The sequence below is a fragment of the Aulonocara sp. 'chitande type north' Nkhata Bay genome, linkage group LG18 (assembly GCF_057382095.1).
Source record: "Aulonocara sp. 'chitande type north' Nkhata Bay isolate Kocher_YH1m ecotype deep benthic linkage group LG18, A_spYH_male_GT1.1, whole genome shotgun sequence".
In the NCBI taxonomy this organism is placed as follows: Eukaryota; Metazoa; Chordata; class Actinopteri; order Cichliformes; family Cichlidae; genus Aulonocara; species Aulonocara sp. 'chitande type north' Nkhata Bay.
The window spans coordinates 10,623,292-10,650,540 of record NC_141361.1 but is presented as its reverse complement, the minus strand read 5'-3'; the positions used below and the strand labels follow the sequence as shown (position 1 = coordinate 10,650,540).

Here is a 27,249-nt window from a genome sequence, read left to right as displayed (position 1 = left end):
CATTAAACCTGAGAGCATGGGCATGGAGGAAGCGACACCTGGTTAAAGTGCTCTGTTTGAAAAATCTCTGTAACAGGTGAGCTTTAAGAACACGAACAGGTATCACATGATTATTCTATCAGCCTGGCGCAGTTCCAGGGTGTGTTTTACTTTTGTAATTTAATGACTCAAAGTCAAACTGGCTTTTTTGTCATATAAAAAACAATTTGGAGCATTTCTGTAAGAAAACCTTGTTAAAACATACAAGTCATACAAGTTTTACTTTCATACACGAATAAAAAAAACACAGACACTGTGTAACATATTTTAAATAAATGTAAAAAAGGTTATATGATGTTAGAAGTCAGTAATAATCATGACTGGTTTTTTTGTCATTTATCCTGTGTTTAATCACCGACTTTGGTTGATTGTGTTCAACAGAGGAAGGAGGGAGCATCTAAACCTAACCCACCTAAATCTGCCTAAACAAATGCTGCAATTACATACTGTCAGGTTTATATGGTTGATTGTCATTTATGCTTAGAAATATTTACTCATATATGCTTAGAGTTTAGAATCGATGTCATATTGATAGGGGTCTGATCCTTAGTAGTCTGCAAAGACTCTGTGTGCCTTCCAGACTGTTCTGGCATTCACACCCACATCCTGGGAGCATGGGAGAGGTCATTAAGAGGTCATACCTTCTTACTGTTTCATGGCAGGATAAACACATCTATATCTGTTTTAGTCTAAGTGCCTTTTGTTTAGATGAACTGCTGGACTCCCAGACCAGCAGGTTTAGGGAAGTCGTTTATGGGGTCACATTCTGACCACACACACACACACACACACACACACACACACAACGCACAGACAAGGTACTCTTTGTTTGTATGCATATGTCATATGTTAATGAACCTATGCATACTCATGTAACCTCAATAAAGAGCAGCGTTACGGGGGGAGCGGACGAGAGCAACTGGGGTCAAGCGAAGGAACGGCGTTTGTCCAGTTCTCTCCCGTGCACGAGAAACATAAAGAACTTTGCCTACTCGTGTCTTGCTTTGCTGTGTAGTTAAATTGTCTTGAACGTTCCAGCGAATAGGTTTAAGCTACAAACCCATCACATACAAATACTGCAATTGCAAAACATACATAAAACATCTAAATGTAGTGTCTCTGAAGCTGTGGAAAATAAAACGGGTAGGTATAGCACGGGCTGCAAATCATCCCGACTCACCAAATTCAGCCATTCACATTCACAATTCGCTTATTATTCAGCTGCAGAAATGTTACAGAGTGACTTCAGCCACATCTTAAATGTATTAACCTCCCCTTACTTATTTTTACTATTATCCATTTTAGTGCATTAGTTAGTCGACTAGAAAGTGCCGATGGCCTGTAGACTACTTTCTGCTAATCATGCCACCATGCCACAACGCACTGAAAGCTTTTGCAAGAGTCATTCTGCAGGTTGACTGTATGGCAGGACCTTAAAACATCTGCCCCTCCAAATGCAATGATTCATAGGAAGTCTTAGTGTCGTGTCTCACAGTGTTTGCAGATAGACCCCCTTACATTTTCCCACTCAAAGGGAGAAGCAAATGAGTGAAACAGAGAGACTAAATTCAGAGTTTGAACCTATTGCAAACATTAGCACGCTAATCGTCACTGTATTATGTAGTGTGTCAGTATGCCAAAGGCTTAGCAGCGGTTGGTTATTATTATTTTTACTGATAACTGTCTAATGATAACTTGGAATTCTAATTTAGCAGATTTACTTGTATTCTCAGGTGTCATAATTGATTTGATTCCATGTGAAGTGATGTTAGTGTTGATTTTATTTATTTATTTATTGTTTTTGCATTTGCCATGTTTTATTGGGGTATTTATATGTTGTATGTCGAGTTATTTTTAGCACTGCACAGTAGCAGAAGGTAAATTTTCCTCTGATACAATAAAGTTTTACCTTTGACCCAACAGTCGTGCTGAAGGCATCAAAGTCATTAGAGTTATCATCTGTGGATCACACAAATCCCATGAAGACACCCGTACTCATCACATTTGTAAGAGGTGTAATCAAGACGTTCTGGGAGTCAAAAATCAAAAACCAAACATGCTAAAAAATTTCAAGACGATATTCTAATGCATCTCTGGACAGCTCACAACACTGCTGCTGGCGTTCCTACATCACTGTCTTATTGTCAAATGACAAAAATCAGCTTCTTTTTCAAACTGTCCTGACTTTCAACTTGAAGCTCCTCACAGAGCATCAGGTCAGAAGTGGGACAACCCCTACCCCCCACCCCAGTAGTGCTACTGTTTCATCCTTGTATCTGCGTCATTAAAAGGAGTTCAGTTAGCCTTCTGCTGCTCCTGTTTGTAATGTACGCCTCCATGTACACACAGCTATCACTGGTTTACTGCAGTACTGTGAGAAACCGTAGATGCAGTGGATTTTCTTGTTGAAGTAACACACTGTATGTTTTTGTTGGTAAGGCGGTAGATGTTAGAATTAAATGTCCAGTCCGTCTCGCAGGAGAGCTTTGGCACGAGCTCGTTGTCCTGGTTGGCTGTGTTCATGCTCTCTCCCTCTTTCACTTCCTCTCCTCTCTCTGTTACTCCTCTGACTCTCTCCATCGTCTTTTCTTTTTGCCTTTGTGTCACCTCCCTCACCTCCTGCCCTCTCAAACTGCCTCCTTGCACTCTCCACCCTGCTCCCATGCTTCTCATCTCCCCTCTCCCTGTGCTCCCTCTTGTGGTGGCTCCTCTTTGAATACTCTCTGCTGCCTCCTAACTCTCTTTCTGACCCTCTCCTCTTCGTTGATGATATTTCGTGATCTTGGTGCGACTCCTTCCTGTTCTCAGTCTCCTGACATTGTCTCTTTTCTTCTCTATTTTTTGCCATTTCAGCTCTCCAGTCCTTCACTCCTCTATCCTCCTCGCTCCCTTTCCTGCTTTGCCTTTCTTCGCCAGTTCCTCTATTTAGATGTTCACCTCCTCTTTCTACCCCTTTCTCACTGCTGCTGCTATGTCTCCTCTTACTGCGGTCCCCTGTTTTTACAGATGTACTTTCAGGTGGCTTCCTTTCTCCTTCATCATCCCTGCTGCTTCTTCTCCTTTCACTTCCTCTCTCAGGTTTCACTCGCTCACTTTTGCTGCCCTCTGATCTGCTCTTCACTTCCTCCTGCTCTTTTCTACTTTTATGTTTCTCTTTCTCTGTTGTTTTATTTGTACCAATATCATCGTTTATCTTGCTGACCTTACCATTACAGTTGTCATTTCCAGCTGTTATTCTGTTTTTGGTGTTTTTGTCTTGTTTGCTTTCTTTCTGAGACTGTTGTTTCAGGACTTCTTTGGCAGTTTTGCCACTTGCCTTGTTTTTCTCCTCTTTTTCCTCATCGGGCATCTTTTCTTTGGACTTGCATTTCTCTTTGTCTTTGTCGTTACTGTCCTCCTGTTTTTTCTCCTTTTCTTCATCTTTTCCTTTCAAGCTCTTCTCCTTTTTCTCCTTCTCATCTTTTTCTTTTATGCTCTTCTCCTCTTTCTTCACCTTTTTAATTTTTGAATTTTCCTTCTCCATTTCTTTACCCTTCTTCTCAACCTCTACAACCTTCTTGTCCACTTTCTCCTCCAGGAGGTCCAGCTCCTGCTCCAGCTCAGCCAGCTTCTTTGGATCAGACACCAAGTCGTCCTCAACCTCTACTTCCACCTCCTCAACCTCCTCAAACTCCTCCACCTCAATGCCGTCCATCGTCTTCTGCAGCTGCGTCTTCACCCTGTTGAGCTCCAGGAGGCCATCTTGAAGGTCTTTACATACCTCTCTGATCTTGGTGGCAAATTTGGTTTTGGCACCCTTGCGAAGCTCATGAGAGTCTTTAGCGAGGAAGAAAACATCCAAAGCCAAAAAGAGTGCCGACATGACGCCTGTGGTGACGCTGATGGCCTGAGCGGCCTTGGCTATGCCGCCTGCCCTACCTAAAACCTGCACGGTGCTGACGAGCTGGTTGGTGTTGATCATCAGGGCTTTTCCCGCGCGGCCTCCCTCTTTCATCACGTGTTTAATGTTGTGGTTCATAGCTTTTTTGGCAGCACTTTGAGCGTATTTCTCAAAATCCCACTCCTGCAGGGTGTCAAGACCTTTCTACAGCAGAAAAGAGAGACAATAAAGAGATGGATATATTTGATTTTAAAGTCAAACCTGTTGATAAAATATTATTGAGATATCATTTTTTAACATTTATTAAAAGAATTATTATTTTCTTCTTAAAAGGTCGAGTTCACCAAAGTTAGGTGTTAAAGTTGGGTGTCCACGCTGCCCGCCCTCCTGCCCAACCAGCAGAGTGACGACAATACTCCATCAGCCTTTTACAGCCAAGGGGTATAAAGTACCAACCATACACAATCAGTTAAACATGGACTTAACTGACTGAATCTAGGCTAGATTACATCTCAGAGTGTCTAAATTCAGGGATACAAAACTCTGGATTTACAGTCCTAGGAATTTAAAACACTGCAGTCATTGTTGCAGTGCTGTAATGTAGTATTGTGTCACAGTAAACTGCCATATAAGCACTTGACCAGAGCAGCGCGTACCCATGCACAGGCGTTAACCTTTGAGAAAGAAAGGCTGCCACTTTATCCTCTTTGAAAAAGCCCAAATCAATACTTTTAAGTATATTTTAATACCTTAACAAAACTCGTAAATAATCTTGTGAATAAATAGCACATACAAAATAAGGTTTTCATTGGATGCTTTGCAGTCCTGTGAAATTTAAGTACATGCTTACTGCCTCCATAGAAATAACAGGTGCTGCAAGTCAACACAGCTTGGAGCTGTATGATGCCACCTGCTGAGGGATCTGTGATACTACTGCAAAGCTTAAGAGATTTCAGCTTGGGCAGGCAACATGTTTCTTTGCATTTCAAAACAAAACAAAAAAAATCCATCATATTTTAGTAGGCTCAGGAATGTATTCTGATCTCAGAGAGTGTGCTTTAAATACTTTGTTCTTAACCTTTTAGAAAAAATCCCCTCACCTGCACAAACTCCATGCACTCTCTGAGGACTTTGATCTCCTCCTGGTAGCCCTGGATCATTTTCTCCATCTTCTTACGGTCCATGTTGGAGTGGACCGTATCTGTGATTTTAGCCGTCGCTGACGTGATGCTGCCTGCCGTCGCCACACCGATCCCCACTGCTGTCACAATAATAGAGGCGCCAAAAGTGAAAGGCGCCAGAATGAGGCCTGTGATTGTGGTGACGCTACCCGCGACGCTGGCCACGCCTCCGCCCACAGCGGCCGACACAGTCTTCTTATGGAACTCATCCGCAGCGTCCGCCATAGCCAAAAGCTCCAGGATGCGATGCTGTAAGGACGCCCCGCGCTGGTTGAAAAGACGCACGAAAAGACGGGCTGCCATGTAGACGCGGTCGGCTGCCTGCTCCATCGCCCTGCAGAAACAGACACAAACAGAAACATTATGCTTATCAATCTGACACATAAAGTTGTAATTATTATTATTAAGACTAGATTTACTGCTAAATTTAAGCCTTAAAGTTGTCAACAAATCAAAAAAGAATTATACCCTAAAAACAAATGCAAAAATCTCAAATATTATGTTTACTGGAAACATGAAGGTAAAGTTATTAAAAAACATAAACTGTATTCACATTTCCTCATCCTCTGCCCGGAAATCAGAAGTCTCATTCCACTCCTTCCAACCTGGCAAACAGCAGCAGAAATAATACAACGAGTAGACAGAAAACATAAAAAATATATAATAGTTCTCCTAAATGTTGAAACTAGGGCTGTGCGATATGACCAAAATCTCATATCCCGACGATATGAGATTTATGAGATGAGACGTTATCGGACGATATCGTCCGATAACGATATAAATCACAAAAATGTAACATTTTCTGTAAATTCTGTGAATCTCGGGCAGCTTGACTTGCGGGAAGTGTTTCCAGCTGCGCGCCATGTAGCTGGAGTTGAGTGTTTTAACCGATGCATGAAACGATACATTTTTAGACATAAGTTGTAAAGGCCGCCGTTTTCTTTTCTTTTCTGTGCTGCGGGGAAAAGCCTGTTCTAACGTTTGAGTCCAAGGTTTATTTTTTAGCACCTGGCGGCTCTTTTTTAATTCTCATCTGCTCTTTCACGTGACTCAGTTTATTTTGAAAAGTCTCAACGGGATCTTGAGCTTTATTGTGAAAGGTTTGTGGAAAATAAACAAGCGGACACGCGATGCTGTTACCGTTGTTGTTGCTAACCATAACGCATAAAAACAGGCGCTTGTCCGTCTGTAGTGTGGTTATATTAAATATAAGAGAAAGAGAGAACTTTAAGAAATTAATATAGCCACTACGGTGACCATCAAAAACGATGAAAAAAATATTGCTGTAAACAGTTTATTTTGCGACACCGCGAAACAAACGATAGCGTAAAATGAAACGATAGACGTTTTTATATCATCATCCGATATATATCGTTATATCGAACAGCCCTAGTTGAAACCACACTAACCTTTGACTGTGTTCCACCACTCCAAAAGCTCATCCTCTTCCTGAAAACAAGAAGCTTGAATGAAGAGACAACTCATCTGTCAAATACCATAAATGACTAACACTCACAAACTCTGAGGCTCACCGGCTCAGTTTCGACTGGGTTTTCCTCAGTCGGATAAGCAGCCATCTCCACCGGCTGAACCTCCACTGTGCTCTCCTGGAAAACAAATAATAAAACAGCTGTTAGTCGCACTGTTGCGAGTTTCCTGTCAATTTAAGCACCTTGAGACGCTTTTGTTGTGCACTGGCGGTACATAAATAAAACTGAACTGAATTCATGAAGGCGTCTCTTGATTGCAGTCTTTGAAAGTGATGTGTCTACTTCCTTTGATAGTGTTCTCGACTTGGCTCGATGCTATGATATTGGGTTTTTTAAAACCATGAAAAATATTCTGTCATTATGCACTTCAGTTTTCTTCAGTGGTGTTGCTGAGCTGATCATTGTAGTCGAATCCACCAGACTGTTGATTCGGTCACTCCTAATTTTTCCCCCCTCAGTCTCAGTGAGTTAATGCAACACTTTTGTTAAACCCTGTGAATTAAAGCTGATAATCTGAACTCCAGCCACATATTACATTCTGCTTAAAATCCACTGCGGTGGTGTACACATTGTAAATTACGATATACATATAATAACACATACGTGACAGGTCCACATCAAAAGTCAGAGGTTATCCTATACAAACATTTCTTGTGTGAAAATTTAGAAAAATGAAAATTAAAGACAGTTGAAAATCATAGTTCTGGTTGGAGGTCAAATTAAACAATATGAACATCAAGTGGAGAATTTTAAAAATTTCATTCATGAACCACAATGAATATTTTAACTTAAAATCTTTAATGCCATCATGCTGACCTGTGCTGGGCTCATCTCCTGCAACTCAAGAGTTTCCTCAATGCAAGGCATTTCATCTGAAGTCTGTGGAGGAAAAATGATGATGGTTGTCATAGACCACAATAATCTACACTGAAAGACTTTACATTTTACAGACTGACTGCAAGTTAATTATTAATAAATATAACTTTGGAAAATCTGGTGGAAAAATAAGGTAAAAAAAAAAAAAACGCCAACAAAACAAAAATAACAACAGACAGATGCAGGTACCTGAGAAGCCAGGCCAAGTTTGGGAATGTTAGGAAGAGTTTTCTTAACTCGGAATGACACAACCTGAAAGAAATAAACAAGAGTAATGTTTTATTTATTTAAGTGGAGCTTTGACATCAAAACTGAGAACTCAAATGATGTAAGAAAACGTCTGGATATGCATTGATTATTGTTGATGAACTCCAACTACAGCAGCTGACACTGGAAGTAAAAAGCATACGTCGCACTGATTGTGCTTATTCCTCCTCGTATGCGCTCTTACTCGTCTTTTCTTTTTGATGGTCCTCTTGCGTCTCAGCCCGCCTCCTGCTGGAGCCTCCATGTCCTCATCTTCCTGCAGCAGACAACAGGAATAATTTATTTTCAAGAGAGATCGGCTAAATTTCCTAAAATGTTACTTGCCCAAATTATTAGCTTAAAAAGCTTAAAAAGTTGGGATTTTTATGTGATTGATGTCATTTCTACCTGTTGCTCCTCAGTTTTGGGCGTCCTTCTGAACATCCCAGTGATCCCGGAGAAGACGACTTTTTTCTCCTGTTAACAAAATAAAACCATGAGGCATTTATTTATTTATTTGCTAAACCTCAGAAACAGTGTTAAAATCAAAAGTCTGACCTTTGGGGTGCTTGAAGCTTCTAAAAGATTGTCATTACTGGCAGACAGCTGACTGTTTGCCAAAGCCGCCTCCTTTAAAAAGACAAATACAGTCTTATATAAACTATTAGCACTTATTTTGTGCACCAAACAGGGACAAAAATGTAAAGATTACACTATAATGTTTAAAACCTTTGATGCAGAGTCTCTCATCTAAACTTATATTTAGATTTGCTGGCATCACATTATTAATACAGAGCAGAATATTATTTCTGTGTGCTGCGTCTTACATGCAGCAGCACAAATAGCCTAAACCAGACACTGCATTTCCACAAGTAGAACTCCACAACACTGAGAAAGGATAACTTCCCGACCTGATTATCCTGACAGTAGTTTCAGTAGTAATCTCACCTTTCCTGCATCTGTGAGGCTGTCACAGCTGGCTGACAGCTGCCTCGAGAGGGGATCCTGGAAAAGAAATGCAGTGAATTCAGGAAAAAAGTCCAAATTATTGTATTAAATGATGAAAACAGTCTTTTGATTGATGGTGCTTTCAAAACTTTGGTCTGGTTGAGCGTGATGACATGACAATAAGATTTTATTAGCTGTGTCACATCTGCTTTTGTTTGTGTGTTTGTTTAAATTTTTCATTATTTGCATCCTTGTTTGAGCTGCTGTGGAATATTTTCAGAAGTGAAATAAATATAAATGACATTTTGATTCTTGTTTTGAAGTACGAAGTAATGACAAATGCGAAGGAAGAAGCACAGTTTTGGCCTTAAAGAGTCATTTTCTGATAATGTACTACATCTAACTCTGAAAAGCATAAAAATACATGAAAAATCCAAATGTATTTGGCACCTGAGTAGCGACAGAGCGTGGAGCTGGTTTGGGAGACTTTTTGAAGAATCCTGCCAATCCTCCTGTTTTTTCCTGAAATATATGAACAGTAAATAATCAAAGACATAAATGAGGGTGAAACAGGTCATGACTGTGACTGTCCAAATGTTCTGGTCCACATCTGTACCGTTGCCGTGTTTGCTTCTGACAGGTTTTCATCGCTGGTTGATAATTTCTGTTCTTCATCTGCGTTTGTTTCCTGAACAAACACAACATAAAGCATAAAAAAGACCAACACAAGTACAACTGAATATCTTTGAGTGTATTATAGTTATTTAAAGGGCAACACTGCACCTCATCTGCTGGTTTTGGAGCTCTCTTGAACATCTCACTGAAATGTTTTTCCCCCTGAAATCAGACAATTAACAATCTTGCTAACAGACAGTACAGACTACATCAGTTTCATAAGGTCTGTCTGAAAAGTAACATGGCTAACAATGACTTCTTCTTTTTCTTTTTATTAGGATCAATATCTCCAAACATTGATTGGAGATAAAACAGTGTGTTGAACTGAGGAATCCAGAAGAGAGAAAACAAAAACGAAGGGTAACTCAAGCACCAAGACAAAGTTAAAATGTTGATGTGGAAGTGGTTAAAGTGTGACGACATGAAATCCCACAAAGGAAACGATCTGACAAACAAATAAAAAAACAAGACAAGAATGAAGCAACTCAGTATGAGGTCTGCTTTTATACACAGTTTCAAGATTACACGGGATGCCGTGTGTGAAAGAGGAATATTACTGATTTAGCATAAACACTGAACGTAAAAAGCTGAACATGTAATCGCTCTGCGCAGGGCTGACACTGACCTCATCCAACAGGTTGTCAATGCTGCCGGATCTTTTTAAAATTTTAGCCAGGCCTCCTTTTTTCTGCTAAAACAAACACATTTAAGTTACTTTTTAAAATTCATTAAAACATTCAGTAGCAAAAACTGTCTCAGGGAAAATAAAACAGGAACTTGACAACACGCCGACTTTCGATATCAGTAAGCCTCAATGTCACAGTGATTTATTCTAGTACTGTACGGAAGTTTAACCCTCACTGAAGTGTACTTGCATAGTATTTTAATTTCCTCTTATACTTCTACTCCCTTACAGTTATTTGACATCTAAAGTTATTGCTTAATTTTCTTAAAAACACACTTAAGTTAGTAAAATAAAAAATAAAAAAAGCACCGTTCACACATTGTGTGCAAAATGTCCTCACCCGAATATTTTACTCCTTCAGTTAAGTTTCACATAAGCGTATACTACAAGCAGGTAGGTGGAGAGTTTGAGAAACTGGCTGCTTAGAAGTGGACTAATATGGATCCACGAGGATGTCAACATGTCAAATCGATTTTTATTTCAATTCAATGTGCAGTTGTCAAGATAAGATGTGATGTGTCCAAAGAATTCTTGCAAAAAGTGTAAAACAAACCAAAGAATTATATGTAAATACAGTATTTAGGACTTACTTTAATATTTAAAAAACACAATAAAATAAAAAGGGACCTTTTCTGCTTAATTACTACTTCAACTGTAAGTACTTTAGAGTCTTTTCTTTGTAAGATTTTACTTGTAATAAAGATTTTGACACATCTGCAGAGGTTTTAATTATGTAGATTATTATATAAGTATCAATATTTCATGACACATATTTGAAAGCAGTAAATGACTCATTGCACTCACTGCATCAGATCTAATGTGTGTGGCCAGGTTTCAGTTCATGTTCACATGACTAACGCAGCTACAGTTGATTTTTGTTTTGTTTTTAAAGGAGAAGAAGGTTTTTTTTGTTTTTTTAAATCGAGTACCTTTGTGACGGTTGTGTCATTCACATTCTCACAGCTGGCAGATAACTGAGCCTCAGTATTTACCACCAACTCCTGAATTAAAAGCAAAGAACAATAAAAACCAACGTCTCCTCTGTAGCTTGGTGTTTGATTATAAGACCTGGTTCGTTAGCGGTTTCAGTAAAAGTTGCGGATGAAGAGATTTGCCATAGAAGTTGGGGTTTTTTGTTTGTTTGTTTTTGTTTGAGCCAACAGCTCATCATGAAATCATGAACTCTGTGTGTTGGCTTGGTGACAGACTTGATTTGTCTATGGCACCCTTCCTTTCACCCTGTGACAACCAGGGTAGGCTTCAGCCCCCTACGACTGTAAATTAGATGAGCAATAGAGGACAGACAGAAGGGAGTGTCTGACATGGTGATGCTTAACCAATGTGTGCATTCATCAGAAAGACCAAAGCAAAGCACTTCTGGAAGTTGTAGAGTATTTAGGCAATACCACCACAGTGACAAAACAAAAAAGAAAATCTTCCAAAATATGCATACGTATAACCAGGAAAGTATCACTATGACTGAATATGAAAAATAAGAGAAAAATTGTTTCCTGTACATTTAGCTTTTTTTAGTCTGCCTATGTCAAGTTCTGCTTGTCCCTGAATATAATAAACACGTCTTTGTCATTTCTGTTTTGCTTTCTCTGGTACGTTTAGCCAATAGCATATCTGTAATGCAGGGCACCAATTCTTAAACTGTAAGGCCTATCTATAGTAGACCTGAGAGGTCAAATGCACTGCAACTTAAGAAAACACCTCCCTTTCAAAGTGTTGACGTTTAGATAGTGATTGTTCTCATTTATCACCTTCCCACCATTACCTTCACTTTGCCTGCTCTCTAATCCTTTAATTTACCTTGAAGCACACTCTCACGATCCAATTTTTTATTCCTGTGCACTGCATTTATACTCTTTTGTAAATATTTATTTGGGGGCTTTTTGCCTTTTTTGACAGGGTGAGAGAGAGCCGGGGAAGGGGACTCGAGCCCAGGTCACTGCATTTCAGCCATCAGGCATATAGGCACCTGCTCAACCAGTGAGCAACACTAGTACCTGAATTTATATTCTTTAGTAATAAATATAAACTTCACTTTAATTTACATTGTTTTCAACCAGTTTATATTCTAAATGTGGGGAGCATCTTTAAATAATCACTAACATTCATAAACCTTTCTTCTGTAAAACCTTTATTTGCTACTCCAATATAACCAGGGGTGCACATAAGTGGTCTGCAGGTGCGCATTCGCTGTCAAAATAAAAGACGCGCACCAGATAAGAAGTTGTAAGGTGCGTTTGCGTACATATAAAAGGCACTGTTTTTGTCCGCTAGAGTGGGATTTTCACGGCATATTTTGCACCACATCTCTGTGCGTTCATCATTTGTTTGAAGCCAGCTCACCTCCTGCAACCACTTTTCTGAGAATACGCGCTTCTTTTGCGGTTCGGACTCCTTCTGACATTTCTTTGGAGGTGGAGGAACACCAAAGTAATTGCTTAAAGGAGCTTCTTCGACATCTTTAAGAGTTCTAAACAAATGTCTGTCCTCCTCCAGAAAATCTTATGTACGCAAACGCGCGTTGCAACTTCTTATCTGATGCGCGTCTTTTATTTTGCCAGCGAATGCGCACCTGCGGACCACTTATGTGCACCCCTGAATATAACCTCCTGCTGGCCTGTGAATCTCTTATCATCCTAACAAACCCCAGCTCCATCATCTTGGATCACAGCTGGTGCTGGTCTGATTAGAGTGGCCCTCCACCTTGCAGCGGTTGTCCAGAGCAGAAAAAAAGACTGCTGTTGTCCGAGATGGTTGAGTGTGACCACAGGATGAGCTCCTCAGCAGTCCTGGTGTGAAATCTTTTATAATCCTTCTAGTTTGCATTATTGGGTGTGTGTCTGCTTTGATTAAAGGTTGGTGCCAACCTTGGCAGATGTAGCTTGTAGCTGTCTGTTAGGCTCCACCTCCTTTCTCCTATACACAGTAGAAAAAGGTTTTCACCACCAACTGGCGTTTTCATCAGTCAGTTAGCAGTGTCTGGTTCAATCACCCTCAGATTTCTGGCTTCAGATATGAATATTATAATAACACAAAGTCCTCCAACGTTTGTTAAAAACTCTTTTTTGTTGACACTTTTGCCTCCATTATCTTCACTGAGCTGTTTACTCTTTTAACTTATCTTAACACATACACTATAAACTCCATTTCCCCCCCATGTTCTCCACTTTACACCTTTTAGTATTTTACTGACCACCACATGAACCCTACCTGAGTTTCCTTCAGCTTAAACCAATATTTGCAGTAGTTCACGTTTTTCCTACAGACGTAAGATTTAAGATGTTTGTGCGTGTGCATGTACCAAAGGTGCAAAAAAAGTATTTCTGCATGTGCATATGAATGGATTTGAGTGCTGCAAAAGACTGACTCTGAAATACATTTTTAAAAAGCCACTTTTAAGTTTCTCCTCTGCAAACATTTTAACTGTTGTGTATTTCATGATGTAGCAGAATGATGTAATTCAGCTGCCTCGCCTGCGAGTCTCATGTCACGTGGGTGAACTTGGACTGCATGGGTGCTGCAGCTCTCAGCGAACATCTAGAGCAGTATGAGGACATGCCGCGTGTCCAAGATGGTCGAACTGGAGTCTATTTAATGGTGGAATGAGGTCCTCTATGGAGAAGAAGCTGAATGATATTTGCACTGCCACAGTAAAAACTAGTCTGGAACATAAGAGATGGGGGTAGGTTGGAAAAGTAAGTAGTGACTGAACTTTTAAAATTAGAGATGGACGACTGTTCCGCACTTTTTATTTTCTAATACAGACTAGAAATAGATAAAAATAAGTCCGCAAATGTATCTGGGTGGCCTCCCCAAATGCACACTAGTTATTGAGAGCCTGTCATTTAATAATTTCAGCGGTTTACACAACCCCTGCCGGGCATCCCTTCTCCAGGAGTTTTGGGAAAAAAAATTATCTTTTCTTGGTGACATCAGAACAATTAATTGGAATTACATCAAGATAATATTAAATGATCCTCACCTTTGACTGGGCTACAGTCAGATCATCATTGGAGTTGGGTAAGTCACCATGCAGGGACTGCTGGTCCTGAAACAAAATTTTTTGTTTGAGTAGTTATGAAAAACATCATGGGAGTCAGGGAATGTTTTATCAGATTTTCTAACTGATCACTTTCAGCTTTGGCTTGTTTCGGCAACTTCTTTAACATCCCAGCGTATCGTAGTTTTTTTTCCCTGAGACAAACAGGAACAGTATGCTCGTGCTCATTTATCACAGATCTCTGTGTGTACATTAAAATTCCACGTGACGTTATCTCTGCTGCCACTACAGCAGCTGCTGGACCTCACCTTGTTTTTAGACAGGCTGTCGCTGCTGGCAGAAAGCTCACTGTGGGCACTCAGATTCTCCTGAAACACCAAAGTCATTTGAGAGGGAAAAAAAATATACCGATAAACTAAAATTAATGTTTCTGTCCACGTATTTCTAAGGCAAATAAGTTCTCCTAAAAGTTAAACCATTATTTTAACAATTTAAATTGTTATTTTGAACAGTTCTGTTGCAAGCTCACCTGCGTTGGCGTCTCAGCGGCTGGTTTTTTTGGCTTTTTAAGGAAACCAAACAAGTAGCTTCCCTTTTCCTAAGATAGATTAGATAAAACATGATGATGACCACACATCTCCATCTTTCCACAAACACAAGAGAATTGATATTGATGATCTAAACGCATGTACAAACTTAGAGCTTCCGAACAAAAACAACTCCATGGCAGCTTGTCTAACGCCCTCCCTCGGCCTCTATCCTCTTGTGCAAGAGAATTTCCTCATTTGCTAAAGATAAGAAAACTTACATGAGACATCTCTGATGTTTTCTCCTCTTCTTCTAGGTCTTCAGAATTACTGTCTGCTTTATTGTCCTGCCCAAAAAATAAGAGCGTGCAATTTGATTATCAGGTGATGGAAGCAGTAACCTAATCATGCGAGCTTATGTCTTTTGTGTGACTAGTTACGCAATACATGTGCATATAATCTGGTATGTTTTATGTGTATTTTTGATGATTCTACCTGATCAGTTTGAAGACTTTCTGTTGGTTTCCACCTCTTCTTTAACATCCCACTGTACCATTGTTTTTTTTCCTGAAACAGACACGAACAGCATGCTCATGCTCGGTTATTCTACCCAAAGTCAGACAACTAATTTTGCAGGTAAATATACCACTGAGCTGTATGTGTACACTGTAATTCCAGATAACATTATCTCTGCTGCCACTACAGCAGCTACAGGGCCTCACCTTGTTTTCAGACAGGCTGTCGCTGCTGGCAGAAAGGTCACTGTGAGAACTCAGATTCTCCTGAAACACCAAAATGATTTCAGATTTTAAAAAAAGATAATAACACTAATATTATCCAAAAAAGTTGATTCTGGACTCAGCATTTTCAGTGGGAGAAACATTTCGCCACTCATCCAAATGACTTCTTCAGTCTCGGCTAACTGCCTGTTTCCCCAGATGAAACAATGGTCTGATTGTTTCATCTGGGGAAACAGTCACTAAAACGTTGGAGGTGGTTCATGGGAGATTACAGGACCCCAACCTCAGCAACAGGACCACTCTCAGGACCGACCAAATGTGTTTGTGTCTTCATTCCACCTATTTCACATGCAAGGGTCAGTACTACAGACAGAAAAATGGGTGTGCCATGGGTTCCCCAGTTTCACCCATTGTGGCCAACTTGTACATGGAAAAAATGGAAAAGAGGGCTTTGTTATCCTACCCTGGAACATCACCAAGTCATTAGTTTAGGTATGTGGATGACACCTGTTCAGTTCAGTTCATTTTTATTTCAAACATATACATTCACCAACATTTCATAATATCATTCCATGCAGTTGTTTGAAAAGGAGTAGGCAGAAGTATGTATTTATTTAGCCCGACCCCCTCAGGTTTACATCTTAATCATTTCCTCGTCATCTAAATTTAAACAAGAAAAACGTATACAATGGTTTCAACTTTTCTCACATTCGACTAAAACTATGTTTAGATTTACTATTTTGCAAAGGAAAATAAACATCACTTTGACTGCTGTCTTGGGTTAATTGCATTTTCTTCATTCTTTTACTTATTTAAAATTTATTTTTTGAGTTTTATTTTAAACTGGTTTATATCACTACTGACTAGAGATGGACCGATCCGATATTACGTATCGGTATCGGTCCGATACGGACCTAAATTACTGGATCGGATATCGGAGAGAAATAAAAAATGTAATCCGATCCGAAGTATCACAAAATCACCTCACAAAACGCGCTACTTGGCGTAACCCAGATCGGCGCATCGGAGCAGTATGTGTCACGTGATAGAGCGGCTGTTTGGCGGTCTGTTGGAGCATTTGGAGCCTCGTACGTGCTTCCTAACTGCGGCATTTCATCTCGGCGAAAACTATCCCAGAGAAGTAAAGCAAGTGTGTAAGTTCATCCCTGAATGTTTGCATAGTATTTCCACGTTAAGCTTAACAACTGATATATTGAGCCACAGCTGGACTGGCCATCGGAGTTCCATATTGAGGTGAAAAGGAAGCGATTTGTCCCATACTTCAGCTAGAATTAAAAAATAGACACAAAGCTGGAGTTATTCTGTCTTTGCTGCGCAGTTGCATCTACTTCTCTCATTCCCTCCCCCTTCCTCTCCTGTTATTACTTCAAACATGAAACTGATCAATCATCAGCTGATCGGCTTTTCTGCCGCAAGTCCCGTCTTTCTTGTTTGTTTATCGCCCACTGCGCTAGAAAGAGGAGACCAGCGGCACGTTTAAGCGTGAAAAGCTGTTGTTAGAATGTATTTAACATTACTTTCTAGTATCAGCTGAGGTTTGCTGGGGCCACAGCTGTAAAAGCTGCTGGTCATGATATCTGTTTGGATATGTGGCGAGAGGGAAACATGAAGATGAATCCAGGAGATGTCCTTACTGAATCATCAGAGCTGAGCAGGTGATGGAGAAACAGGTTTACCTTTTAGGTGACATGAATGAGTTGAAGGGAAGTTATGAACTGTTTCTGAGAGACAAATAACACCAAGATCCTTTTCTAAGTAGCTGACGGCTGGTAACTGTGCAGGGGCGGGTCTAGCAAAGCTTTGTCAGGGGCCAGGTAGGGCACTAACAGGGAGAGGGGGGCACAAAGAAATACTTTTCTTTGTTATGTCATTTAAAAACTTTGAATAAATAATTATCTGAATCTTACAACAAAAGTGGTCATCTGATTAAATGTATAGAAATCCATTATTGTATATAGTAACTAATAAGTCTAATATACACCCTAGTAAGCTATAGTACTTTTTCCTTTGGAAAGGTACCATCTGTGCAGTCTGCAATTCTGTTGAAGCAAGATGTTGAATCTATTTAAATATTGAAGAAAAATAATTGATTTCTGTGCATTTGTTTTACACTTGCATTAAATTAAAGTTGATTACATCGATTAAGGGCGGGGGGTGGTTCCCTAATATTTTTGCTGGGAGTTGGCAACCCTATTAGTTAGGTTGCTTAATATATCCACTAAGTACTCTTTAAAATACCAGAATAGGGAGGATGGTGTAGGTTTAAATTTATTAGATTGATCAGTGTTGCTGAACTATAAAATGGAGTGCATTTTTTGCATACAGGTATAACAGAATAGCTTCAATCTCTTGTTTTTTAAAACTTGAGTATGAACTTATACAAAATGCAGCAATATATTTATAAAAAAACAGTTTTATTGATTACAAAATACGCTATATCGGATTCATATCGGTATCGGCAGATATCCAAATTTATGATATCGGAATCGGTATCAGACATTAAAAAGTGGTATCGTGCCATCTCTACTACTGACCTTCATTTCTTCTTTTAACTCATTCCAGAATTTAACTCCCGCTATTGAAATAGACATCCTTTTAAAAGTTGTTCTTACTCTTTGTATTTTTAAATTCCACTTCCCTCTAAAATTATACCTCCCTTCTCTCTCTAAGAACCATTTACTTATTTCGACTGGGAGCATCCCTTTCCTTGCTTTATATATTATTTGCACTGTTTTAAACTTTACCAGATCCTGGAATTTTATAGCTTGCGTCTTAATAAAGAGTGCATTTGTGTGAGTCCTACACCCCTCCTGATCCTGAGATTTGATTGTCTGGGTGAAAATCAAATCTCAGGATGTACCACAATTCACGGATCACATTGACTCGGTGGACCAACACATCAAATTCACCAGGGAGGATATGAAAAGTGGCAGGTTAGCCTCTTAGACTGTGAGATTTCTATCAGTAATGGGGGACATTTAAAAGTTGACGTATACCGTAAACCTACACATATGGATCAGTATTTAAGGTTTGACTCTCATCATCCACTGGAGCACAAACCTGGTATCATCAGGATGCTAGAACACAGAGCAAACACCATCCCCACAGACACAGTGGCCAGGGAAGCAGAAGAACATTTTTATTTCTACATTTTACATCATTTTATTATTTAAGAAATAGTGCACACTCACTTGTGCTGACATCTCATTTGGTGATTTTTTTTGTTTGTTTTTAAGGATACCAGAGAAGAAACCTCTCTTTCCCTGGAAAGGAATGTTTGTTTGTTTTCTTTTGGCATAAACACAGCAGCAAAATTAATTCAAAGTTACTCCAGACTGCTGCTGTACGGCTTATGAACAGGATCTAAATACATACACAGAATTAGAGCTTTGTGTTTAAATGATGGCATCTTTGCCTCTTTCCTCCTGTGGAGTTTCTCCCCAATGCTAATGCCACTGCAACAAAACTTACATGGGACGTTTCTGATGTTTTCGCCTCTTCTTCTCCTTCTTCAGCATCACTGACGGCTTTACTGACCTGAGAGCAAACAAGAAAAAAAGAGTCAAAAAAAATTATCCAACATTAAGTCTACACACTAATCATATAATGTGTGCGTTTTAAATGGAAAAGCAGAACTTTACTTTTAATATTCTTTTATCAGTTTGTACCTGTTTGGGTTCTGCGGTTTTTTCTTGCTTGATTTTCTCTACAGATTGTTGGTTTTCTGAGGCCACTTCTTCTGTGCTAGAATCTGGACTCTGCTTTCTGCTGGCCTGAAAAAAGAGTCAACAATGTGATTGATAAACAAAAAACAAGACGCAAAAAACCCCCCCCCACAAAAACAAATGTGGCTATACCCTAAAGCACGGGCGCCAACATCTACAATTTCTTTACATATGAAACAAGTTGGTCATTAACCAAAACAAAGTATTGTAACAGGCAAATGCGGCTCTCAACAAAGTTACAAATGAAGTGACGTCATGTGAAAACTTAGTAGGCAGTAAACAAAGTAGACCCCAAAAAACATGTTAAAGACAGGAAGTGTGATTTTATGCACAGTGTTGGGGAGTATACATGTACAACTGTTACGTATTTAAAATACAAAATATGAGTGACTGTATTCCGTTACAGTTACCGTTTAAAAAGGTAGTATTCAGAATACAGTTACTTTGTTGAAATAAATGGATTATTTTCCTGTTTCATATGTTAGGCTGTGCCCTTTTTGGTAATTCCACGCCGGTGGAAACCCGAACAAAACACGCATTAAGAGGCTCTAATGCCTGTGTCTCAATCTCAGGGCCCATGTCACCTCGACTTGCAGCCCGCATAATCACATGAAGAAATATTTTTTAAAATTATTATTTAAAAAATGATTTAATATGAAGGCAATAGGCAGAGTTTTACAGGCATAGCCCTAAAGAATGTAGCCTTATGGGCAGTGTAGTGCTGCAGGGAGAATGGACTGCCATACCCATTATGTGTCTGTGAGCGCGAGGAGGGAGAAAAAGGAGAGTCGAACAGTAAGAGTTGTGACCGACAAGAAACGGGAGATGGGAGCATGTAAATATAATAATAACCACTGCAGCCAAAAAGAGTGCCTGACGAGCCCAGTTGTAAGTAAGCTATTAAGACTCGAAGGTTCCGTTGGAGCAGCCTTTCAACGCCGCTCTTTGTCTCTCGCTAGCAAACTTGACCCAGACAACAAAGTAAAGCTAGTTTTCGGCTACGAGCCCAACACGGAACCCGACGTATTAGCCAGAGGTCCCTTTACTACGGTTCGGAGCCGCAGACCTGTTTTATATACGCGGGGAATAGTTTTCTATACGAGATCGCTGCTAAAAGTGCAGCCTTACCTAATGTCCACCCTACTGTTACTCATTTTATATTAAGATTTAAAAATCTAGTTAGTATTGGTATGGCGAGCAACCTTCAGTAAAAGTAATAAATCACACAGCAATAGTACATTCATGTAGTTGTAAAAAGCACGATAATATATTAAGTAATCCAAAGTATTCAGAATACCTACGTAACGGAATACGTTACTAAATACATTTTGGGGCATGTATTCTGTAATCTGTAGTGGAATACATTTTAAAAGTAACCTTGCCAACACTGTTCATGCACCAACTTTCACGTGCTTGCACATCTTGGTGGATTGTTAAAATAGGAAAGTGTTTATAAACACCAGAGCTAAATTAAACCAACAAGTTGTTTTCAATTTGTGCAGCCAAAGATATATTTTGTGTTATCGTCTTATTAAATATTCGATCATTTTTGAAAGTAAAGCAACATCAAGGCAAAGTGAAGAAAACCCACACAGTGCAGTTAACACCACCGCGACCATCAGTCAAAGTGTTTGAGAGACAGTAACGCGCAGCAGCCACCACTAACAGAAAGCTCAGGCTGGGCTTCGTACCTTTGGCGATGACTTGAATTGCAACCCTTTCATTACTGCTTTCAGAACGCCCTGCCAACCACAGTCACATGTCACAAAAACAGCTGAGATCACTGACAGTGGAGCGCTTGGTAACACACATGACACATACCGGTTTGCTGTCGGGAGCCTGTTTGACTGGGACGTCATCAGTCTTTTCCTCTCCATTCGTCATGTAACCCTGAGTAGGAAAAAAAGAAAGCTCAGCACACCAATCCACATTAAAACTAAACTCTGACTACTCAGCTGACCAGAAAGGCTCAGAAAGAGTCACAAACAGCAGCTCTCATATGTGGAGAGACCTGGCAAAATGGGCTGGATTATTATTCTTATTTATTTAAATGCTGCAGAGATCTTTAACTTTTTAATCTCATGATGTGATGTACTTTGTTTATACAGATACTATGTTTTTATTTTTTGTTAATGCTTCAAATTCTCATATTTTCAAAATTTTCCCAACTTTGATGTGAGCGACTGAAGCGACTACCAATGAGAGTGAAGGACACTGGTGATTCATTTGTGGCAAGGTGGTAACTACACAAGATTGTTACTTAGGCAATTGGCACATTTTCTAGCAAGTGACCATCAACGACAAAGCAATGTGTGACAATGTGCGCTTTTTGTCTGGACGCCGCTTTATGTTTCATTTATACATCTGCGTTGAATCTATGTAGACCTTACAATGTAGCCCACAAGACTATCCAAAGACAGCATTCACACCTGTGCAGGTGGATGAACATTAGTTTGCCCTACTGCACAGGGTTTCGGGAAAGTTTCGATTACAATGTACCTACCACAGATTCAACGCAGAACAAACATCCCTTATTAGTCCTAACACTGATTCCTCTGCTTGAGGGTTTCCAGACTGGCAAGAAGACAGGACGAGGGGCGAGTCAAGATTATTAAAATGGAGGGGAAATTGTTTCTAGGGAGGAACAGGCATCATAATTTAAAAGAAATATTCATTTATATAATGAAAAATAGGATTTCGCCACTTCCACATCCATCATTAACTAATTTTGAAACAACTTGTTGTGCATCACTGCTTACAGAACAGTATAAACAACAAGTAGATACATTAGCCTGAAACAGTGCAAAAGTACACACACACACACACACCCTGATATGCTAACACAAAATGTTAAAGCTTGTCTAAAGCCCTGCTGTGCATTTACACTGAACAGCTGGAGGTGCTTTGCTAACAGTGAAAGTGGGCGCTCTCCCTTTTTGGCTCCACTGAAATATTCCAGTCAGCATTGAGTTATTACCCTACAACAAAGCACACGTGTAGAGAAAGAGCAAGACATTGTATGTACTGTGCATGAACTAAGCCTGAGCTGAGCATTATTGGGTGCAGTTCAAATACCTGTTTGAAGTCTGCATCATCTTTGGGAACCGCAGCAGCTTCAAGTTGCTCAGTTTCTTTGGCACTCTGGAAAGAAAGAGGAAGGTTTTGATCTGGGAGTTTATGAAAAGAAGCGAGGAGGAAGATGGTACTTTGCTGCGTTTGTACCTCTGTGACCTTGGTCTGTGCGCTCGGCCTGCGTTGGCTGTATCTGGTTGGGGCGTTCAGTTCCTGCAAACACAAAACGCCCCACATGGAACAATAACAAAAGACATATGGAACAGGAAAGAAACATGAAACCCTGAGAAGCTCCAAACTCATGTTCATTTCAACATGAAAACAGAAAACAGTAAAACAATAGTTTTACATTGACCCTGAGAAAATGTGCTGTACCTTCTCTGTGGGTCTGGGTGGGACCACGGGCGTCTCGGGTGGTTTATCTTTTGTCTGTTGTTGCTTCACATTTCCATCGTTCTGATAAAGAAAAAAAAAGTTGTAAACTTGTTTTTAAAGGTCACACAAATGAGCGAGATATCTGAAGTAGGAAAATGAAGGAAAGCTGTAATGATGTAAGTGGTAAACAGCAGTAGTGGAGAAGCAACACAATGTGTACACACCCCATTGTATGCTGCTGTGACTTTTTTCAGTCTGTATTGTGTGTGACTCAGTTCCTGTGGAGAAAATACAAATCTGGTTTGAAATAAATGAGTACAGTAGAACAATTTAAAACAGATTTTTAGAAACCACACAGTTTTTTAGACTGAAGAGCCACTTTCACACAAAACTGTAGAGAATCCTGTCAGAACATTATTCAAAGTTCATCTTTCTCACATTCAAGGCAAAGCAGGAGTAACTTTGATTACTGGAAATGCTCTGCGTGCTTTTCACAGGCAGACACTCACTACCTGTGAATTCACCTGACACTTATTTGTTCTAATCTCACACTGGTACAAATCGCTGACATCACAAAGACTCTGCTCAAGCGCTGGCAGGTTACAGACCGGCTGATGAACGATCTGACTGCGTTCTCACATCACTTGTGTCAGTGTTCAAGGCTGGCAGGCATGTGTGAAAACAGCTTAAGAAAAATGTTTAGGCTGAATAAGATAAGATTTCCCAAAAAACAAAAAAATAACATAATAGTTTAAATAAATAAGAATGGCCCATAAAGTAAAACGATATAAGGTAAAAATTAACAATGTACACAAAAAAAAAATTAACACAAAGGAAAAAATATAATAAAATTTAAGATCTTAAAAATGACTAAAACAAATCAGATGTGATCAAATGATCAGTTAGTAAAAGTCTAATTGATTAAAGCCAATAAAGCTTCTTCTGTAATAAAAGAAAAATTTGTCACCTGTATTACAGAAGAAGCTTTATTGGCTTTTAATAAATGACCAAAATTATAAAGCAGATATTTCTTTTGTACTCAGAGGTCATCCCATTCAAAAACAATCTCACACCTAACGTCCATACGGGAAGAAGCCGTTTTTGAACAGTTCAGCTCCTGTTAGCTTCATCATTTCAATGAAAAATCAAATAAGTCAGCATGTATTATTATCATTAACCATTTGATGTCAATACATTTGAAATCTTTTATTTTCTGTGCACACGCAGGACTTACAGAATCTGTCGGTCTCTGAGGAACAGCAGGAGGGGGTTTCTCAGGTCTCTGTGGTTCATTTCTTTTTATCTGAAAATATGTTTATAATATATTTACAGCATGTGATTATTTTAAACACCAGCTTAATTATTTATTTATGTGTTTATCACTCTACCTCTGTGGGCTTTGGAGGAGGTTTGGGCTATAAATGGAGAAGAGAGAGAAAAAAAGAGAAGCTGTTAGCTATGCTAAGTACTGTTTGGGCTTTGGGCGTTTAAAGGTTTAGCTTGTAATCTATTAGGCAAATATTAACAAGATGTGCGATTAGTCTCTAATATTCTCTGCAGCAGCTCAGACATACAGCATACATAAATAACAATTTGCAGCCATAACAAGAACAAGATATTGTGCAGCTTTTTGTGATGAAGTCAGTCCAGGATTAGAAGACACAGTAAACACTAAGATGACCTGAAAACACAGACAAAATAACTCCTCCAGCATCGTTCCTGCAAAGTGCTTGAAAGATTCTACAGAAAAACTTGTTCAGTGTAAAATGCAGCTTGTACACTGACTAATTTGTGCAAGTACTCTCAATTTACTTCAACACTTAAAACATCTGCACTGCAGGCTGTATATACATTTACAGCACCGTATGGGTGATGTGTTGGGGTTGTGCATTGCTTGTGTTTGTTCTGTGTTAACTGTAAATGTTCTCACCGACTTTGGTTTCTTCTTGACTTCTGGTTTCATCATACACACCTCCATCCTGCCTGCAGAGAGAGATAAAGGGTTTAACTTCTTTGTGATGGCAGCATCACCATTTGTATGCCAACGGGAGCAGCAGCAGCAGTAAGAGACCACCTTCCACCATTCAGCACAGCAAATATCGACTTGTCCACAGTTTATTGCATTCACTAGTTCATGCATTTATTACTTCCAGGCTGAACTACTGTAATTCATTATTATCAGGATGTCCTAAAAACTCCCTGAAAAGCCTTCAGCTAATCCAAAATGCTGCAGCAAGAGTCCTGACAGGGACTAGAAAGAGAGAGCATATTTCTCCTGTTTTGGCTTCCCTTCATTGGCTTCCTGTTAAATCCAGAATTGAATTCAAAATCCTGCTCCTCACATACAAGGTCTTAAATAATCAGGCCCCATCTTATCTTAATGACCTTGTAGCAGAGGTGGGACAAAGTCATTGTTTTGCAAGTCTCAAGTAAGTCTCAAGTCTTTATCCTCAAGTCTCAAGTCAAGTCTCAAGTAATGTCAGGCAAGTCAGAGTCGAGTCTCAAGTCACTGGTGTAAAAGTCCGAGTCAAGTCACAAGTCTGAAACTTTGAATTTCAAGTCCTTTCGAGTCTTTAAAAAAAACAAACGAAAAAATAATGTTGCAGTTATGCTAAATGTAAATATTAGACCATGTAATTTTAAAATCTGTGTTTTTCTCAACACATACAAAATAGTGAACTTAGAAAATATACACAAATTGTGAAATTGCACCTCTTTAAAATGCAGCTCAATTAAACTTAGCTCCAAGAATAATTTTCACCGACAGTTCTGAGATACGCTGCATGTTATTCTTGGATGCGGTTGTAGGACCAGCTTTAAAATCGCATGACAAAAATATCATACACATTAAAAAAAACTGTATCACCAACGTAGCCTGGAAAACATTTGCTAGTTAGATGAAGTCAGCTATCTCATCTTAGCATATTTATATGCATATTTATAATTATACGGTTCTTGGAGTGAGTGCATACACTCATGAAGTTTAGTAACTTCAGGTCACTGCAACAAGCCCAGGTACAGTTTACCGACGGATGGGTGCAGGACCTTGAAATGCACCGTGTAGAACGAAAGACCATCGTACGTATCATAAGTTTACCAGTCTCACAAATTGTCTTCATAAATACACATTCGTTAACCGTTTATTAATAGGACCTTTGAGCTCAACGGTAATTAATTAGTAGTGGAAATAATTTCTGGTAGCATCACAGAAATGTAGCAGTGACAATAATATTGTATGCTGTAATCGTACTGGGCAATTAGTGATACAAAAAACCTGTTTTATCCTGTGAATAAAAGTATGTGTTTTTGTCAGTGTACCATAATAACAGAAGCGAAACGCAATATTGTGTCAGGACAATTCACTATTTATGCACAATAAATAAAGGAGCATAGCGCGACAATTTCTGTTCAGCGCCAGACTTGCTTGTAACCTATATCACCAATTATGTTATGAAAATGAGTATTAACTACAACAGCAGACTGACCTTTGTGTAAATGCTTGGAGCAGACTAACCTGTGAGCTGGAGGGTTCTGGGACGTTATATTTGATCTTTGAATGGCTGCAATCCAGTCGCCTCTTTGTTACTTCGGAAACATGGCTCGAACAATTTCTCTTCAACGACGTAATCCGATAACAACCGATCTCTTTACCCGTCGGCTTCCCGTGGCTGTCATGCGACCGGCTATTGCAGTTAATAATACAACAGCTTCTTGACATTTTTGTGTTTCTTTTTATGGCTGTGTGACTGATTTCAATTGAAAGCCTGCGTGCGCTAGTACCGCTTGCCACGAGTTCCCAGAATCCTTTGCGATTCTACCCGTGAATGACGTCACATTTTCAATCTCCATATAATATGCATGTTAAATTTTATATTTGGGGTAAAATATCAAGTCTTTTCAAGTAAACCGGTTCAAGTCCAATTCAAGTCCCAAGTCATTGGTGTAAAAGTCCAAGTCAAGTCACAAGTCTTAGAACATTTTTTCAAGTCAAGTCTAAAGTCATAAAATTAATGACTCGAGTCTGACTCGAGTCCAAGTCATGTGACTCGAGTCCACACCTCTGCCTTGTAGTACCATATCACCCTATCAGAACACTTCGCTCTCACACTGGTGCCTTCCTTGTTGTTCCTAGAGTATTTAAAAGTTGAATGGGAGGGAGAGCCTTCAGTTTTCAGGCCCCTCTTCTGTGGAACCAGCTTCCAGCTTGGATTTGGGAGACAGACACTATCTCTACATTCAAGATTAGGCTTAAAACTTTCCTTTTTGCTAAAGCATATAGTTAGGGCTGGACCAGGTGATCCTGAATCCTCCCTTAGTTATGCTGCAATAGATGTAGGCTGCCGGGGGATTCCCATGATGCATTGAGTTTTTCCTTTCCAGTCACCTTCTCACTCACTATGTGTTAATAGACCTCTCTGCATTGAATCATATCTGTTATTAATCTCTGACTCTCTTCCAGAGCATTTGATTTCAGCTATATATAAATTTTAAATAAACACGAAAAGTAATATTTTCAGCCATATGTACATACTGTTACAGTGGTGCATGCTTCTATTAAACATATTTATTTCAAATGATGAGGTCAGCATATGTAGAATCCTCTGAATCAAAAGCTCAGGCTTAAGACTGTTCTCAGTGCTCAATATTAGATAGTGTTTTTAAAAAAATAATATGGCCGTGTTAGCGCTGGCTGTGTGAACAGAAGCCACCCACCTGCTGTTCAAACCTTATGACCATGAAGGGCAGCCAATCAG

The 27,249-nt window shown here is 39.5% G+C and overlaps 1 protein-coding gene across 1 annotated transcript in view; it reads right to left on the bottom strand.

Moving 5' to 3' along the window:
- Positions 1–2,298: 2,298 nt before the first annotated feature.
- The window catches only part of LOC147308045 (uncharacterized), a 25,598-nt gene continuing 647 nt past the window's right edge, over positions 2,299–27,249 (bottom strand). The window contains exons 2-33 of the mRNA XM_086272442.1: positions 24,426–24,478; positions 23,884–23,910; positions 23,730–23,798; positions 22,720–22,773; positions 22,496–22,576; positions 22,271–22,333; positions 22,124–22,189; positions 20,870–20,938; positions 20,740–20,790; positions 18,992–19,096; positions 18,795–18,860; positions 15,285–15,344; positions 15,058–15,129; positions 14,844–14,909; positions 14,565–14,633; positions 14,344–14,403; positions 14,018–14,083; positions 9,961–10,026; positions 9,444–9,497; positions 9,277–9,348; positions 9,111–9,182; positions 8,661–8,717; positions 8,271–8,342; positions 8,121–8,189; positions 7,918–7,989; positions 7,656–7,718; positions 7,407–7,469; positions 6,633–6,707; positions 6,510–6,549; positions 5,654–5,705; positions 5,020–5,434; positions 2,299–4,123 (exon numbers count right to left, since the gene is read on the bottom strand). Of these exons, the coding sequence (XP_086128568.1) occupies positions 2,495–4,123; positions 5,020–5,434; positions 5,654–5,705; positions 6,510–6,549; positions 6,633–6,707; positions 7,407–7,469; positions 7,656–7,718; positions 7,918–7,989; positions 8,121–8,189; positions 8,271–8,342; positions 8,661–8,717; positions 9,111–9,182; positions 9,277–9,348; positions 9,444–9,497; positions 9,961–10,026; positions 14,018–14,083; positions 14,344–14,403; positions 14,565–14,633; positions 14,844–14,909; positions 15,058–15,129; positions 15,285–15,344; positions 18,795–18,860; positions 18,992–19,096; positions 20,740–20,790; positions 20,870–20,938; positions 22,124–22,189; positions 22,271–22,333; positions 22,496–22,576; positions 22,720–22,773; positions 23,730–23,798; positions 23,884–23,910; positions 24,426–24,473 (3,963 nt within the window). The 5' untranslated portion in view covers positions 24,474–24,478 and the 3' untranslated portion in view covers positions 2,299–2,494. The remainder of the gene's footprint in view (positions 4,124–5,019; positions 5,435–5,653; positions 5,706–6,509; positions 6,550–6,632; positions 6,708–7,406; positions 7,470–7,655; positions 7,719–7,917; positions 7,990–8,120; positions 8,190–8,270; positions 8,343–8,660; positions 8,718–9,110; positions 9,183–9,276; positions 9,349–9,443; positions 9,498–9,960; positions 10,027–14,017; positions 14,084–14,343; positions 14,404–14,564; positions 14,634–14,843; positions 14,910–15,057; positions 15,130–15,284; positions 15,345–18,794; positions 18,861–18,991; positions 19,097–20,739; positions 20,791–20,869; positions 20,939–22,123; positions 22,190–22,270; positions 22,334–22,495; positions 22,577–22,719; positions 22,774–23,729; positions 23,799–23,883; positions 23,911–24,425; positions 24,479–27,249) is intronic.